Below are 18,634 nucleotides of genomic sequence, written 5' to 3' on the forward strand. Positions count from 1 at the left end.
CAAGCCAAAATAGGAGATATTAGGAGGAGCGACCAAAAGCTTGGTTAAAGAGGTGGAGTGGTTTAGGGAGAGGATTCCCGAGCATGGAGGCATGGCCACCAATTGTAGGGCGAAAGGAGGAGAAGCATACACAAGAGGGGAAGTGAGGGGGGAGAGAGAAAGCGAGAGGGGGAGGGCAAGGGAGAGAGAGGGTGAAAGAGGAGAGAGAGGAAGAGAGGGGAGAGAGGGGAGAGAGGAAGAGAGAGGGGAGAGAGGAAGAGAGAGAGAGAAAGAAAGGGGAGAGAAAGAGATAGGAGGAGAAAGAGAGAGGGGGAAGCGAGAGCTAGGGGAGAGAGAAAGAGTTGTGGGGTGCGGAGGGGGGAGAGAGAAATAGTTTGGCCCATTGTGCCTGTGCTGGCTCACTAAAAGTGCTATCCACTTAGTTCCATTCTTCTGTCATTTCCCCATATCCTTTATAGAAATGCTTCTAAACTTAATTTATTAAAAAAAGCTCCTGTGTCATGATAAATAATTCTTTTAATGCACTGAAAGGACTAAATCACAAGGCTTTTCTATATGCAGATAATTATTTTAAATGGTTGAACTAAATTAACACTGACCTTAAATTGATCCCATAATTTACTAGGTTCCAACAGGACATTATTTCTGAATATACTCCATAATGCAAAGCAATCTCTGCAAATTGTAGAAGGCTATTCAAGGGTCAAGCAACTAAATAATAATAAAAGAAACAGCTGGCCTCATATGGCTAATATAAAATTAAATATTAAATAAATGTATGGAAATATTGAAGTAATATAAACAACTTTAATTTCCTCCTTCAAATCAAATAATTTATAATTTATTCAATTTTATGAAAACTTTCATTTGATGTTGCCAGCTTCAACAATCAATTTTATATATTTCACAGAACAATGCTCGTCATTGAATCTGGCCACCTTGATTTGCTAATCAGCCCAGCAAGCACATGGTTGCCCTTATCGACGCGTCCATTCTGTTAGTCACAGGTTGGCCATAGAGATCTAGTCAGCGTCTCCAGAGGTTGTTGAACAACATAACCAAAGTAGCATAAAAATGGATTCACCAGTATTACAGGTGTCATCTAACGACATATGGTGACATTCATGGTACATTGTTGATGTGGGAATAGACAGCAATGATATTGCATGTCGACGGTTATAAATACATGTGGCTTCATTCTTTTGAAGTTATAGTTGCAATGATAGGATTCCAGGATTCACTACTAAACCAAATGAAAGCAACTCAGACCAGCAACTTGCTTAATATCGTAATCTGTGGAAGCGTTGGCTCGTTTCACAGTTTCAGTACTTTTTAAAACACTGAACTATCACTAAGTGGCATTGGTCCTCTTAACTATACCCAATATTTAAGTGCACAGAACAATGTACGTATTCTGCATGCCTAAGCCTTACCTACACTGCAAGAATTTGGGTATATTGGCCTCAGTCCATCTTGGCCACTAATCTAGTATGCAAATTGTTGGGACTTGTTTGACCCTCATATTTCTGTATTCTACATACCTGATAACAAACCTAGTGCACATGGCTGAATTAATCAGCACACTGTTCTGTGAATAAAGGGAAATGAATTTTCTAGTTTTCTGGGAAATTGCAAATTTGTTTTGTGATTAAGGGACAGAATAATGAATGGTACTACGCACTTACACCTCAAGTTCAGCTCCCACTTACTGCTCTTTTACTGGCCATCACTGCCACACTTTGATTTCTCCACTCCAGTCACAAGTTGCAATAATAGACGGGTGTACAGGGTGAAACGAAATATCAATGCAGGCCTGCTCGTGGGCAGGCAAAGTATGAATTAGTTTTGAATTCAGATAGTTGTAAAAACAAACTGTCCCATCAGCACTTCCTGTGGCAATTAGAGCCCCATTGGGTGAAAATTCACAGCCCACTGCATATCCTTCCACCTGTAAAATATGGAGAAAATCTATTTACCAAATATGATGATGATGGTTAATGAGGCCCTGTCAATGCAGATGTTTTCATATTAGTTCTACATGTTGAAGCAAAGTTTTATCTTTTACTTGAGTTCTACAATATGCAAAACTAAATCTAAATATTTAAGTTGCTAGATCTTTATCTGTCACAGGCATCCATTTAGAAAAAAAGGAAAGAAAAAATTGGAAGTCTGTAATGACAGTGTGACAAATTTACATTGGCAGTTTTTATTATATTCATTCATGGGATGTGGGCGTCGCTGGCAAAGCCAGCATTTATTGCCCATCCCTAATTGCCCTTGAGAAGGTGGTGGTGACCTATTCTAAATGTGGACAAACAAATTTATAATGGAAAAGTTGACAGGAAGTGTGCACATGTATATATTATAGATAGAGATAGAAAAGTGAAGGAGGGAGAATGAGAGAAAGGTGGCTAAAAACAAACATTCACAGAAAGACAAAATATTACAGAAATGGTAGCAAGGGAGGGAAGGAATGGGAGAAGGGGGGGAAATAGCACAGAAATTAGAAAGTGAGCAAGACAGAATGTGTGTGTGAGAGAGAGAGAGAAAATAAACACAGACATTTAAAGATAAAATACTACAGAAACAAGGACAGAGATAAAATATAGATACCACAAATAGAATACAGAAATCAGAGACAAAAAATTACAAAAACAAGAATGGAGCAGGAAGGATGGTTGCTGCTGGAGCTCTCAGTGGGCCCAGATTTTGAAACAATGGCCCGGATTTTCTGGGGCCTGTAGCGCGTACGCGGCCTTAAGTGCCCCGCAAGTTCCGGGTTTCTGCGCATGTGCGAAAACCCAGAATTTGCGATCTGTCAAGTTTCAGCTTGACAGATCCACCACATCCCTGGGAAATGGACATTCATTGGTGGAGAGTTGGGCTATTTTCCCAACTACTGCCCAGCGAATGCCCACAAAACTCTTACGCTTGGTAAAAGCAGGCGTAGGGCCTTCTTTTACCAGCGTAAGAGTTTAAATAATAATTAAAATAATTTTTAAAAATTATTTAAACATAAAAAACTTTAAAATTATTTATAGGTTATTTTTAGCCCCTTCAAAATGTTTACATTTATTTTTCATAACATTAAATTTTTGTTTTAAATGTTTAATTTAATTGTATTTTAATAAATTTTGACCATGTAATGATTTCTTTTTATTTAAGTTGTGTGAAATTTCTGTTTTTTAGGTGATTCCTATTAAGCTTATGGGGATTCCGTATGGAAATGGAAACCCCATAGGCATAATGGGGATCCCTCTTTCTAATAGGTTGGCCTGGCCCACGTGATCCCAGAGGCGCTTGCGAACTGCATGTGCCCCTGGGCTACATGAGCCTTTACACAGGCGTACGCGCAGAGGCCCAGGACCGCAAGAGTCTACGAACCTCTGGAAGCAGCAGCTCGGTTTGTAGTTTTCTTGCGGTTCGAGGCATTCGCCCACGGGAAGCCTCCGACTGCAAATTCAGGTCCAGTGTATCCTCTGATTCACCATAGACAGCAAGACAAGAGTTCCACTAGTATATAATTTCTTCTTTATGCTATCTTATTTCTTTCTTTCTTATTTTACTTATCTACTGTGCCACTGAGCTGGGAGTTGCGTCTTTGACATTTGGTCTCTAATTGGCTAAAAAAACAATTTTGAATTAATTGATCTTCCAAGCAACCAGTTCAAACTAATGATGATTAAGTTAAACTTATATGGGGCACTTAAGTGCTCAATAACCTTAATTCAAGTGGTCCAGAAATACTGGCTCCACTAAAACAAATGATCCCATTAGCACTGCCCTAAGAGTTAACTCAAGAAATAAGCAGAGATGACAGATCTAGGTATTTACACATCTGATAAAGACTATTAATACATGTGGTGCTGACTAGAGCAGAACTGTTTAAGATCTAAAAAATAAAATAATGCATTAAAATAAACTATATCTGCTCCCATCACAAATAGAAAAAAAACGATACTATGTGCAGCTTGCCCCCCCAGTTGATTTTATTCACATTTGACCTAATGCCTGCTGATTGTTTGATGTGACTGCCAGGAGTAAAACAGAATCAATATTGTAACAATACACACCAAGGTCAAGCTTGTTTTTACAACATGTTAGGTTTTAAAAGTCAAACTGTTTACACAGATCAATAATAATGTAACTATTTAGTGTCTGAATATCACTTCAACTTTGCTGAAAAGTATTATGGTTAACAAGTTATAACCACACCAGAGAAAAAGCAAAGTATATACTGTAATATTTTAAATGAGAGAGAAAAAAGAGAGACACACCAGTAGCAGAAAGTGAGATAGTAGCATGATGCTAAGAGCAGACAGAGACTTACATATAAGGTGACCCTCCTACTTTCAACCCCAGTAACCTATATTTCTTGTCTTATGTGAGAGTATATATAGTGCATTTAGTCCCTTTTAGCTTAATTGCTCTTCACAAAAAGTATGAGTTGACTGCCAGTGTCATGGACCCTGAACCTATTATGTCACACAAGTGGTGGGATATGGGTTGCACTAATGATCTCCCACAGACTACAGGAAACTTTCGATTAACCGGCCCCTAAATAACCGGAGCGCTCTATCCACTGGCAAAATTCAGGAGTCGGTTCAGGTAACTTTTTTTACTCTATTTGTTGCTTTGCAAGGGTTTAGCTGAAGCTGTTGCTAAGCTACAGAGACGCTTGCAACTTGTGCCGATTGTTTTGAAGCTGCTTTATACGGCGCTCTGAGCTCCGTATCTTTTACTATAGCGTTCGGTTATCTGGAATTGTTGATGAACCGGCAACACGTCCATGCCGGATACCAGAAAGTTTCCTGTAATTTTGTCTCGTGTGTGCCGCTGAGGGGAGGCATCAAGTGGAGACGATGCACATCCCCAGAGTGCTGTAAGCAGGATTTTTTTTTTTTTTAATTGGGTTGGTGTTTGGATATGAGCTTTGCAAGACCAAAGAAAACTACTTCAAAAGGTCTATTTTTCAAATAGGAATTTCACAATAAAGTTCAACTAGAAATATTATTACTACCATTAGTCTAACAATTCAAAGAAAGCAAATGAAAAGAAAAAACAATCTTGTCAGACAAAAACTCTAAAGCACAAAGTCTAACAATTATGTTATTACTATTCACTGCAACATCCCAGTGAACATTTAGAAGCACAAGAACAACTAATCAATTTTCACTGCTCAAATTGCAGAACCAAATAGCTCTGGAAGAACAACCGTTGTTTTCTGTGTTCTATCAAATGATCTAAGACACATTCTTTCAAAAGAAGGAGTGGTCCAATAAAAAAAATTGTAGAAATTTCAGGGGATGCAAAATATTAATTTGATGATCTGCCAGTTGGAAAAGCTGTTTTGTGAACAATTACTATGCTATGTAGCTGTTAAATCTTAGCCTGTTACATCATCGTAATAACTCACTGATGGCACTCTTGTTGGATTTTATTGCCAAGTCAGAAAAAGAAGCATTGTTGAACAGAACAATGGTTTCTGTTCAATACTTCTTCTCCAATACTAAAACACAATCTATTAAAAAATACCTTATGCCCTTCATATCGTTTCCTTTTGTTCATCCTGTATGGTCGCTGGGTAGAAAATAGCACCATATAATTGCCATTGGTTTGAGCAACGAAAACAGATTCATTGGGATGAACAGCCATGCACGGAATAGTGTATCTTTCCTAAGGGGGAGAAAGAAGTGAGAAAATCTCTATTAAATTCTGTGCAAATCCATAATAAAGATACCTCGAATGGTTTTAGCAATGAAATAGATAAAGACTACAATGGCCATTTTCTTCAGGGACTCTAATCTAGCTGCTTTCAGAGAAATAGGCTGGCAGAATTTATTTGGTATGCAATAAATACCACTATTAAACATTCTCACTGGCCTCTTACCATTCTGACAATGAGCTCAGTCTAGATTGAAAAATGGCAGTAAAAATGTATTTTGATTTCTAGACAATAGCACACTGAAGGTAAGCATGCAGGTGCAGCAGGCGGTTAAGAAGGCAAATGGTATGTTGGCCTTCGTAGCGAGAGGGTTTGAGTACAGGAACAAGGGTGTCTTGCTTAAGTTGTACAGGGCCTTGGTGAGACCACATCTTGAGTATTGTGTGCAGTTTTGGTCGCCTTATCTGAGGAAGGATGTTCTTGCCATGGAAGGAGTGCAGCGAAGATTCACCAGGCTGATACCTGGGATGGCAGGAATGACGTATGAGGAGAGATTGGGTTGATTGGGCTTGTACTCGCTGGAGTTTAGAAGAATGAGAGGGGATCTCATTGAAACTTATAAAATTCTAACAGGATTAGACAGACTAGATGCAGGAAGGATGTTCCCGATGGTCGGGGAGTCCAGAACCAGGGGTCACAGTCTAAGGATAAGGGGTAAGCCATTTAGGACAGAGATGAGGAGGAATTTCTTCACCCAGAGAGTGGTGAACCTGTGGAATTCTCTACCAAAGAAGGCAGTAGAGGCCAATTCATTAAATATATTCAAGAAGGAGTTGGATATATTTCTTAAGGCTAAAGGGATCAAGGGATATGGAGAGAAGGCAGGAACAGGGTACTGAATTTGGATGATCAGCCATGATTTTATTGAAAGGCGGAGCAGGCTCGAGGGGCCGAATGGCCTAGTCCTGCTCCTATCTTCTATGTTTCTATATTTATCTTATCCCTAGCAATGAACCTTTCTGGCTTCAAAAGTGTACTTTTCAGCTTTTAAAATCTGCACTTGTTATGTTGTATTGCATTCTGGAAAAATAATCTTCTGTCAGTTTCTATTATTAAATACTGCAAAAGTATAATTATCCTTTCACAATGCATGAATGAATGACTTTCAGCAGTTGCCATACTTTGGCATGATTGCTGCATGAGTAAATATTGGCCCAGATTTTGCTGGAGTGGGCAGCTCATGGCGTGCCCCGTTAGACATTTTCTCCTCCCCCCTTCAGCTCGAAAATTTTTTGCCCTGCAAGTTGCTGGAAATGTGAGCTGATTAAGGTGTGGCGAGAGCAACAGGGCATCTGGGACCTTGGTGAACAACAGGACCAGCAGTCTATCTCCTTAACCAATGAGAGTTAAGGATTGAGAAAGAAACAGAGAACGACGGAGAAGGGAATAGGGCGAATTAGATTCAAATCAGATACAGAACGAGAAATAAAGAGAGCGAAAAAAGGATTGGATTGAGAGAAAAAAAGAGACAGAAAGGAAAAGTAAGAAAAAAAATTGAAATTTTACATTTTAAAAATCTCTAACAAATGAGACTCCACAGTTTCAATTGTTCCCTTTCTGGGCAGGAAAGGTTGAGTGGCATTGTAGGAACATAAATTTCATCATTAGAAAGGTATTTTAAGCACTAGCCCTAGTTTTCTGTGGTGAGTTTAATTGGTAATTAACGTGCAAATGCAACAATTTCATGAAATTCACAGGGAGGTTGAGGGTGAGCTGCCGTTTTCGCGAGGCTAACGATGGAGCGGATCAAATCGTTCAGCAACTTGTGGCAATTCACAATTCACGGCGTATCTCTTCCTCGCCACAAGTTGCTGGACAATTTACACATTAATAACGGCATGAGCATTAAACTCATCGTTATTACGGCAGCAAAATCTGGGCCATTATCTTGTTAACTTGCTACAACCTGTGGTTTCCTATGCATTACTGGAAAGGTTCTCTGCAATAGTGTATTTCAGATCTCATTAAAAGACTGAGATTCAATTGGGAACATTTTGTTGCAGTACAACCAGTACAATTAATTAGACAATTAAAAGGCAACAGCTCAGTTGCAGTACGTTACCCTTCTTGAACTCCAAGTACCTGTGTAATGTGACTGAGCTGAAAATGATTGAGTCAACTGCTCGAAATACATAATGAAAACATACATCTTTTGAGCTTACGTGGAATATTTGATTGGATATTTTTGCGGAAGTCTGGAAATCCCAGGCAATGATTGTACGGTCTGCTGAGTCTCTGCTGACAGCATCTGTGCTGGTAAGAAATTCTTTTCCCCCCGGAAGAAAAAGAATATCGAGTGTTTGCTGTATTCCAGCATTGTATTCATTCACTACCTGGAATAAAATAATGAATACAATTTACAGGCCATATCAAAAACGCCCACTTCCCCTCACCCCAGACACAAGGAGAATGCTGATAAAGTAGATTTTCTTTGCAAAGAGTGATCAGAATTTTTGAAATGCATGGTGTGATAAAAATGATAACATCCGGGAAGTTATGTCATCACTTCCTGTGAACTATGAACTATGAACTGTGTACATACCTCACTTCCTGTAAATGTCACTTCCTGTTGGACTGGTATAAATACTGGTCTGTTCAGTATTGTAAGAGGCTTCTACCAGAGGCATGGTAAAGACCTCTCTTGCATATAGTGTGTTTATAAGTTACTTAAAGCTTACTTTAAAGTTACTTGATGGTAAGTCTCCTTTTTCTTACATCAATTTAAGTAACTTAGTATTTACACTGACAAATACTAGACCTTCAGACAAACTCGGAAGTTAAGGATCCAGGGAACCACCCATCATGGAGAAAATCCTTAGACCTATTCGTCTGGACTTGGACCCGAATACACCAGCAGCTGGCAGGGTATGGAAGCATTGGTATCGTACTTTTGAGAATTTTCTGGATGAATGTAAAGTGGATGCTCCTGCTAAATTGAAGATACTTGTCAATTATGTGACCCCAAAAGTGTTCGAATATGTTGATGACTGGGATAGTTACGAAGAGGTGATTCGGGCACTTAAGAAACTGTATGCGAAGACCCCAAATGAGGTCTATGCTAGACATCTACTGGCCACAGCCCGACAAGGGCCAGGGGAATCAATTGACGAATTCCTGCAAGAACTTCGCAGGCTCAGCGTAGATTGTAACTTTCAGGCAGCCTCAGCTGAACTGTACCGCCAAGAAATGATTCGTGATGCTTTCATCTGCGGGATTGCCTCTCCATTTATACGCCAGCGTCTACTAGAAAGTAAAACACTTGAGCTACAAAAAGCTTTTGACCTAGCTTGTTCACTGGATTTGGCAAAGAGAAATGCAGACCTCTATCAGCTGCCCAGATCTCGATCTGCTGCTGTAGCTGCAACCAGACAATTCAAGCGGTCTCAGGTGAACCCTATCATGGGGGAATCTAATTCTGATAATTCTGATGAAGAAGAGGAGGATGACCCCACTTTAGCAGCCTCTTGGCAATCTAGGAAGGAATGCTTCTTTTGTGGAGATGCTTTTCACCCTAGGAAAACCTGCCCTGCTCGCAATGCAATCTGCAGTTATTGCGGGAAAAAAGGACACTTTGCTAAAGTTTGCCTATCAAGGGCCTCTACGAGGGCCAATCCAGCTAAGGCCTACCGAACTGCCCCAATTAGGGCCTATCAAGATGCTCCAGCTAGGACCTATCAAGCTTCCTCTCGAGCTCTCTCCCGAAGAAGCACACCGAGAGTTTTAGCCACTCTCTGTGCAACGACACCAATTACAGCTGCTTGCCCACAGAACCTGTCTCAGGCAGCCACAAAAATTTCAATTAAAGGGCATACCTTAGATGCCTTAATTGACTCAGGAAGTACTGATAGTTTCATTAAGGAACAGATTGTTGCGAAATTGAAACTACATGTCTTCCCATCGGACCAGGCAATTGCGATGGCCCAGTCATCACTTAATACCAGAATCTCCGGCTTTTGTGTTGTTGATATGACACTTCATGGTTGTATGTATCCCTCCACCCGACTTTCGGTGCTCAAAGACTTATGTAGTGATCTCCTCTTAGGGCTGGACTTCCAAAAACAGCATAAGAAACTCACCATTGAGTTTGGTGGATCCAAACCCGGACTTACTATTTCTAATATACCATCTAAATTACCATTTTGTGCATTATCAGCAGCTTCACTTAATGAACCCTCATTATTTGCCAGTATTCCGCCTCAATGCCAACCGATAATAACGAAATCGCGGCGCTTTAATCAGGAAGACCAATCTTTTATTGCGGCTGAAATCTCTCGACTTCTAGCAGAGGATATCATTGAACCATGTTCGTCGCCCTGGCGGGCTCAAGTCGTCATTGTCAAGAACCCTCTAAAACCTCACAAACAGCGACTATGCATCGATTATTCGCAAACCATCAATCAATATACCGACTTGGACGCCTACCCATTGCCACGCATTGATGATATGGTTAATAAACTGGCCGAATACAAAGTGTTCTCAACTTACGATTTAAAAAGTGCCTATCATCAGTTACCCTTGAAGGTCTCAGATAAGCAGTACACAGCCTTTGAGGCTAATGGACGGCTGTACCAATTTCGTCGCCTCCCATTCGGGGTTACTAATGGAGTGGCTGTCTTTCAACGGGCAATGGATGGCTTGGTTAAGCAGGAAAACCTAAGGGACACTTTTCCCTATCTTGATAACATTACCATTGCAGGTCACGATCAACAGGAACACGACTCCAACCTCCAAAAATTTCGGGATGCCCTCCATCGCCGTAATTTGACCCTGAATGAATCCAAATCTGTTGAGTCGCAACCGACCATCAACATCCTTGGCTACTGCGTAGGCAATGGTATCATTAAGCCAGACCCAGAAAGACTTTGCCCGCTCCAAGAGCTCCCGTCACCTAAGAATCCGGCTTCTTTACGTCGGGCTCTCGGTCTGTTTGCATACTACGCTAAATGGATTCCTCATTTTTCGGACGAAATCCAACCCTTGCTGCATGCTAGATCATTTCCACTGGGAACAGCGGCTGTTGCAGCCTTTAACCTTCTCAAAAAACAGTTGGAGAAAGCGGCTCTTCACTCCATTGATGAGAATCTCCCTTTCGTGGTTGAATGTGATGCCTCGGAGGTGGCGATCTCGGCTACTCTGAATCAGGAAGGTCGTCCTGTAGCATTTATGTCCAGGACCTTACAAGGTGCCGAGCTACATTATCCTCCGGTTGAGAAAGAAGCCACAGCCATCATAGAGGCAGTACGGAAGTGGAACCATTTTCTAGCTCGCCAGCACTTTACGTTGATCACGGACCAACGATCAGTCGCCTTCATGCTCGATAATCGAAAACGAACCAAAATTAAGAATAATAAAATACAACTTTGGAGGATGGAACTGGCCTCTTTTGGTTATACCATTCTCTATCGGCCTGGCAAGGAGAATGTGGCCCCGGACACCCTCACACGGGCATTCTGCTCCACTATGTCATCCTCCACTCTCATGGATGTCCACAATGGATTGTGTCATCCTGGCGTTACGCGCATGCTACATTTCGTACGATCACGGAATCTCCCTTTTTCCACTGGAGATGTAAAGAAAATATGCTCAGAATGCCGGCTTTGTGCGGAATTAAAACCTCAGTTCTTCCGCCCCTCAGATGGTATACTCATACATGCAACCCAACCGATGCAACGACTTAGCATCGATTTTAAGGGCCCAGTGCCCTCTTCAACTCGGAACACATATTTGCTCACCATGATCGACGAATATTCACGTTTTCCGTTTGCCTTCCCCTGCTCCAATATGCTGGCGTCCACAGTAATCTGCTGCCTTGAGCAGGTATTTTCTCTCTGTGGCATGCCGGCTTATATTCACTCAGATCGGGGTCCATCCTTTATGTCAAGGGAACTCAAGGACTACCTCTCAGAACGGGGAATTGCTACAAGCAAAACAACACCATACCATCCCATCGGAAATGGGCAGGTAGAGAGGTATAACGGTATCATCTGGAATTCCGTACGTCTCGCTTTAAGATCTCGGGGCCTACCAGACCAGCAATGGGAAACAGTGCTTCCGGATGCATTGCACTCTATACGGTCCCTGCTTTCTACAGCCACAAATACTACACCTCATGAGCGGTTCTTTGGATTCCAGCGTCGCTCATCTCATGGGACATCACTCCCGTCATGGCTAACTACTCCTGGACCTGTATTACTCCGAAGATACGTTCGGACGTCTAAAAATGACCCTCTTGTAGATGAGGTCGAACTAACCGATGCCAACCCCACCTATGCAAACATACGATATTCCGACGGCCGAGAATCTACCGTATCATTACGGGATCTGGCTCCCTGCCCACCAGGACCTAGTGGGACATCGGGTGATGGCATTTCACCAGGAAACTCTTGGGACCTATCGGGTACCCCTCTCCAGGATCCTGATCGGACACCAACTAGCTTGGTGCCGGTAGAACCCCGTGCTCAAGGTTGCGACCCTCCCAGTACCGCGCATGAAAGTACTGATCCGCCACAGACCAGCTCTGCACCTCCCTCTGAACAGAGGCAGTCCGACTTTGAACCTATTGGGGCTCGTACTCGAAGCCATGATCTCCCCGACCCTTCACAGGGCAATCCAGGCCACACAGACTCTGACCAATGGCCAACCGCATGTAAGCGGACCAGCGACCCTCTACGACGGGAATCCAAACGGGTGCGACTCTTCCTTGTTCGGCGGCTGCGGACCAAAAGGTAGACCACAGCCTCCTAATCCTGCAGGAGGGAAGAATGTGATAAAAATGATAACATCCGGGAAGTTATGTCATCACTTCCTGTGAACTATGAACTATGAACTATGTACATACCTCACTTCCTGTAAATGTCACTTCCTGTTGGACTGGTATAAATACTGGTCTGTTCAGTATTGTAAGAGGCTTCTACCAGAGGCATGGTAAAGACCTCTCTTGTATATAGTGTGTTTATAAGTTACTTAAAGCTTACTTTAAAGTTACTTGATGGTAAGTCTCCTTTTTCTTACATCACATGGTATCCATATATACACAATGGAGCAGTACAAATACATTTTCATTTACAAATGAACAAAAATCACATTTTAAACTAGACTGCGTTAACTTTAAAAGTAAATGTTCTGCTTCTTAAAATTAATGACCACAAAATCATGGGCTGGGGGTGTGCAATGTCCTGATATGTGCCAGGAAGTGCACTATTAGCAAGTTTGCTGACTTATATGGGCTGATTTTCTTGGGTATAAAGCCACAGGAGTGTCTGAGCTGGAGATGCAGAGCACCAGAAACATAGCCCCATATCACCAGGTCTCCACTTCAACTGCGCTGCCACAAATTTCCTGCAACACTATTTTAGAGGCCCACATCACTGTGCCAACAGCAGGAGCTCGAATGTAAATTAAGGGTTTGAAATAAAGAGTAGATTTTCCTTTCTAAATCTAGGCTTTATTAACTTTAAAAATCCAGTAGCACATCTTTCAACACCCAGTCCCAACCAAGGCTGTAGAGAACTGAATTTAAGATGGCCACCACAAATCACATGACATCAACTACCAATGAGTTTACAGCATATATCTCAAGGCAGGAAACAAACAACCAATTACAATACTTCTTACTAAACATAAAGAATAATCACCACATTCACCCCTCCTTTTAAAATATACTCCAACCTAAATAACCTTTACAATTTATAATTAATTATTTACAACTAAAATAATACAAATATAATATTTCAACAATTTTAAAACATTACTATCAATTTAAAAGTCAATTTTCAGTCGGTCGACCGGATATCTTGTTCGTGTCGACCTTCTTAACCCTGGTGAAATTCCTTGCCCTCCCACACCAGGAGACACAGAAGTATCTTCCGCAGGAAGGCTATCCATATCCCGATTATCAATGGTTTCGGGATTGGAAATCCTATCAGGAGGTAAACTGGGACGGTCATGAACATCCATCGAAGGCTGACTAATAGAAGTATAATTATCTGCAATAGGATTGGAAATATTCGTAGTATCTGTAACGACATCCACATTATCTGAATCATGACTATTGTTAATATCCTCAGAAGAGGGCTGGCTACCACAAGGAGCCAAGTCTTTAATTGAAACAGTACTTTCTTTCCCATCTTGGAATCGAATATGAGCATATTGGGAATTTGCCTCCAACAGCTCCACCTCCTCCACTAAAGGATCATATTCTGACAATCTAACATGGCGTCGAAGCAGCACAGGCCCCTGCATAGTAAGCCATGAAGGTACCGAATATCCCGTAGTAGATCTCCACGGATAGTTAAAGAGCCTTTCATGGGGGGTCACATTAGTAGCCATTGAAAGCAATGATCTAATGGAATGCAGGGCATCAGGCAGTACCATTTCCCACTGTGTATTCTTAAGGTTCCGGGATGTCAAAGCCAACATAACTGCCTTCCAGATCACCCCATGGTATCGTTCACACTGTCCATTACCCTGGGGATTATACGGGGTAGTTCTACTAGTAGAGATTCCCCGACTCTGAAGGTATTCCTTCAACTGGGAAGACATAAAAGAACTTCCCTGATCCGAATGGATATACGCAGGCATCCCAAAAATAACAAAAAGTTGAGTCAGACATTTGATAACTGTAGCAGCTGATACATCTGCGCAAGGAAAAGCAAAAGGGAACCTTGAAAACTCATCCACAACAGTAAATATATATCAATTTTGAGTCGTTGAAGGAAGAGGCCCCTTAAAATCAACGCTCAAACGTTCAAAAGGAGAAGTAGCCTTTATAAGATGAGCTCGTTGAGGCTTAAAGAAATTCGGTTTACACCGAGCACAAATAGAACATGAAGAAGTCATCCACTTGACGTCTTCAACTGAAAAGGGCAAATTCTTACTGCGTACAAAGTGTATCATCCTCGTAACCCCAGGATGGCATAAGGCATTGTGAAGATTAATAAGCGTATCTCCGTGAATCACAGAACAATAAGCCCTCGACAGCGCATCAGCAGCAACATTATCCTTCCCCGGACGATAAACTATATCAAAATGGTAGCATGCCAACTCAATCCTCCACCTCATTATTTTATCATTCTTGATCTTTCCAAAATGTTTGACATCAAACATAAAGGACACAGATTTTTGGTCAGTTACCAACGTAAAATGTCGCCCCGATAAATAATGTCTCCATTTACGCAGTGCTTCTACTATTGCATACGCCTCTTTCTTTATTGAAGAATGTCTTTTTTCACTATTATTCAAGGTACGTGAGAAAAAGGCCACAGGTCTTCCATTTTGGTTCAGAGTAGCCCCAATTGCAAAATCAGAAGCGTCCGTCTCAATCACAAAGGGAACCTGCTCATCAATAGAATGCACAACTGCTCCAAGGATGTCCTTTTTAAAATTATCAAAACACGTCCTGGCCTCCCATGATAGAGGATATGTCGTAACCCGAATAAGGGGCCGGATCTTCTGTGAAAAGTTTGCAATCCAATTAGAATAATAAGAAAACAGTCCAACAACTCGTTGCAAAGCCTTAGAATTAGTAGGACAAGGTAAATCAATCAATGGTCGCAGACGTTCTGGATCTGGTTTAATCTTGTTTCCCGAGATAATATACCCCAGTAGATTTACCTCAGTGGTCGAAAAGATACACTTCTCTTTATTGAAAGTTAAATCAACTTTTTCCACAGCTGGAAGGAATCTTTCTAAATTAGAATCATGCTCCACCCTTGATTTGCCACACACCGTGATGTCATCTAAGTATGAAAAGGTGTCAGAGAGAGAGAGTTATCACTTATAAAAGCATCCATTGCCCGTTGAAAACAAGCAACACCATTAGTAACACCAAATGGTATTCGGCAAAACTGATACAGCTTTCCGCCAGCCTCAAAGGCCGTATATGGTTGATTCCTCTTAACAATAGGAATCTGATGATAAGCACTCTTTAAGTCAATAGTGCTAAAAACCTTATACCGAGATACTTTGTTGATAAGCTCATCAATCTTAGGCAAAGGGTACGCATCTAATTGAGTATACCTATTAATAGTTTGGGAGTAGTCTATCACCATTCGTTTCTTGTGTCTCTCGTTAGTGGTGACAACTACCTGTGCCCGCCAAGGCGAACAACTAGGTTCAATGATTCCTTCCAATAAAAGACGTTGAACTTCAGAATTAATAAATTCTCTATCCTGACTGCTATACCTTCTTGACTTGGTAGCAATTGGCTTACAATCCGGCATCAAATTGGAAAAAAGTGATAATGGAGAAATGGATAAAGAGGTTAATCCACAAATAGATAAAGGTGGCTTAGTCCCTCCAAACGAAAGACTGAGAGACTCGTGTAATTGAAGCACATCATGACCAATCAAAATATCCGCACAGAGATTAGGCAAAACAGATAGGCGTATATCAGTATACGTATTACCTAGAAGAATCAATTTCACAAGGCAGCAACCAGCTACTTGTGAAGTGAGAGTCGTCTGAGCCATACACACCTGATAAGTAACAGGCGAAATTTTCAAACGCTTCTCCTTCGCAAACTGAAGACTTATAAAACTCTCGGTACTGCCCGTATCTATAAGGGCCTTCACTTCTAACCCATTAACTTGGGCCGTAACTATAGCTTTGTTTAGGCCATGAGCAAATGCAGCAGAAATTGATGCAATAAACGCCCTATCTAAAGGCTGAATAGTCGCAGAGGAGGTAATTGAACCTGATGGTGGAGCTGATGATTTACAAACACGTGCATAATGACCTCTCTTGCCGCATTTACTACACACAGCCTCCCGAGCAGGACACTTCAGACGAGGGTGCCGGACGTTCCCACAAAAATAACACTTCTGAATCCTAGAGGCAACAGCCGCTGAAGTAGAAACTGTTTCAGAATCTAGTAAACCACTCCTATTAAGTCCACATAATTCCTTTTCATCCGGAACTGCCGAAACCACAGTCGCAGGCCGATTAAAAAGAGCATAAGAATCCGAACTTCTCTGAGCCACAGCCAATGTAGAGGCTTGCTCGAAAGCACTCTTAAGATCCAAAGTCTTATTTTCTAACAACCGCTGACGAATTGATCTAGACAGTAATCCATTAATAAAAGCATCCCGTACCGATTCTTCCTTATATTCTTCTGCCGTCACGGCCTTATAATTACAGTTAGCACTAAGGCGCCGAAGTGCTTGTAAATAAGTATCCAAAGATTCTCCCACCTGCTGCCTATGGGCAGATAGAAGGTGACGTGCAAATACCTCATTCTTTGGTTTAACAAAAATCTTTTCCAATGTAGAAATAGCCAATTCGTAAGTTTCACAGTCCAAAATATACTTATACACATCCGGAGCAATGTAGTTGATCAGCATATTCAGCTTATTTAGAGACTCTTGATCCAACACACCCAAAAAGTTTTTAAATGTACGATACCAGTGTTTCCATTTATCATCCACTCCTGCAGAATTAGGGTCAGCATTGAATCGTTCCGGTTGAAGATATCGCTCCATTCTGACTTAAAGTTAATAAATTGAAATAAAGAGTAGATTTGCCTTTCTAAATCTAGGCTTTATTAACTTTAAAAATCCAGTAGCACATCTTTCAACACCCAGTCCCAACCAAGGCTGTAGAGAACTGAATTTAAGATGGCCACCACAAATCACATGACATCAACTACCAATGAGTTTACAGCATATATCTCAAGGCAGGAAACAAACAACCAATTACAATACTTCTTACTAAACATAAAGAATAATCACCACAGGGTTATATTGCATTTATGACGTCACAGACTTGTGACCAAATTTCCTGAATTTGCGATTGTCGCAGGTTGTTTGCAAGTTACTCAGATAAAAAGAGGGTGCTACCAAAAAAAAGTGTTTGGTGCACTCTGAGGCTTGGGTTCGCAAGAATTTTAAGGTAATGGAACTTTACAGTTACTAATAATACTTTGTTTATGTTCTAGCCATTAAAGGGATTGTGTCTCCTATGCGCTTCGGCTGTTTACGCTTTGGCTGTAATAAGTATAACTGTGTCAAAGCTACGTGATTGGGCTACTGTTTTCAATCTCTCTTTACATGTGAAATCTGGCTGAGGAGGAGGAATTGGCAGGAAGCTGTGCAGAACGTACAGTTGGTGAGGCAGTACCAGAGGAGGAGAGCACCAACTCAGAGGTACTGAGCTGAGAAATTTTATAGATTGAGGGCGACATTGCTGGACCATAGTGGAGGGCAATGCTTCTGGAGGCTTCCGTTTAGTAGCAAAGTCGTTAAAAAGTTTTGTCACATGCTGAGAGAGGACCTGCAACCCCAGTCCTGAGGCTCCAGCATATTTCCACCGTGATTTCTACACCACCGGAGGCTTACAGGGAGCCTCTAGGGGCATAGCTTGTATAAGCTGTGCATCGTTGCAGACACTAGGTCATGGATGCCTTGTTTGTCGGGGCAAATTGATACACTGTCTTCTGAATGTATGCCAGGGAGCAGCAAGCTCGTGCCTGTGACTCTTACTACCTTGCTAGTTTGCCCAAGGCACAGGGTGTAATAGAAGGGACCCATGCAGACATATGTGTTCCCACAGAGAGGAGTGTCCCTCACAAGTGTGATTATGCAAGTGAGTGCCAAGTTCCCTCAGACAATCAACCGTTCCACCTTTGTTTGAAGAAGCAGTTTTACGAAGGCAGGACCTGAACTGGCCATCAAATTCTGGACTGGGAAGTACATGAAGCTTTTTATACTGAATTGTACTAGGTGGAAAGTTGATGGTGGAAAATTAGCATTCTAATACATATATGGTATATAAATACATTAAATATAGAAAAGAGATGAAAGTAATTTGTACTATTTATTACATTCAACTTACATTAAAATGTCTTCATACAAGCTTGTCACCACTTGTAAACACTGGTGTGTGTGGACTTGTGCAAGCAAGAATTCTACCTGT

At 41.4% G+C, this 18,634-nt stretch overlaps 1 protein-coding gene across 6 annotated transcripts in view; it reads right to left on the bottom strand.

Moving 5' to 3' along the window:
- wdr25 (WD repeat domain 25) overlaps positions 1 to 18,634 on the bottom strand; it is a 157,257-nt gene that overhangs the window by 28,987 nt on the left and 109,636 nt on the right. For 4 of the 6 annotated variants that reach the window (XM_086002979.1, XM_086002977.1, XM_086002978.1 and 1 more), the window contains exons 5-7: positions 7,888 to 8,058; positions 5,536 to 5,676; positions 499 to 1,948 (exon numbers count right to left, since the gene is read on the bottom strand). In XM_086002979.1, the coding sequence (XP_085859105.1) occupies positions 1,727 to 1,948; positions 5,536 to 5,676; positions 7,888 to 8,058 (534 nt within the window). In that variant the 3' untranslated portion in view covers positions 499 to 1,726. Of the gene's footprint in view, positions 1 to 498; positions 1,949 to 5,535; positions 5,677 to 7,887; positions 8,059 to 18,634 lie in introns of those variants that run through there. The other 2 variants (XM_086002976.1, XM_086002980.1) reach the window with 2 other exon arrangements.

Source organism: Somniosus microcephalus, chromosome 12, assembly GCF_052327205.1.
Source record: "Somniosus microcephalus isolate GS21.2 chromosome 12, FLI_Smic_1.0, whole genome shotgun sequence".
In the NCBI taxonomy this organism is placed as follows: domain Eukaryota; kingdom Metazoa; phylum Chordata; class Chondrichthyes; order Squaliformes; family Somniosidae; genus Somniosus; species Somniosus microcephalus.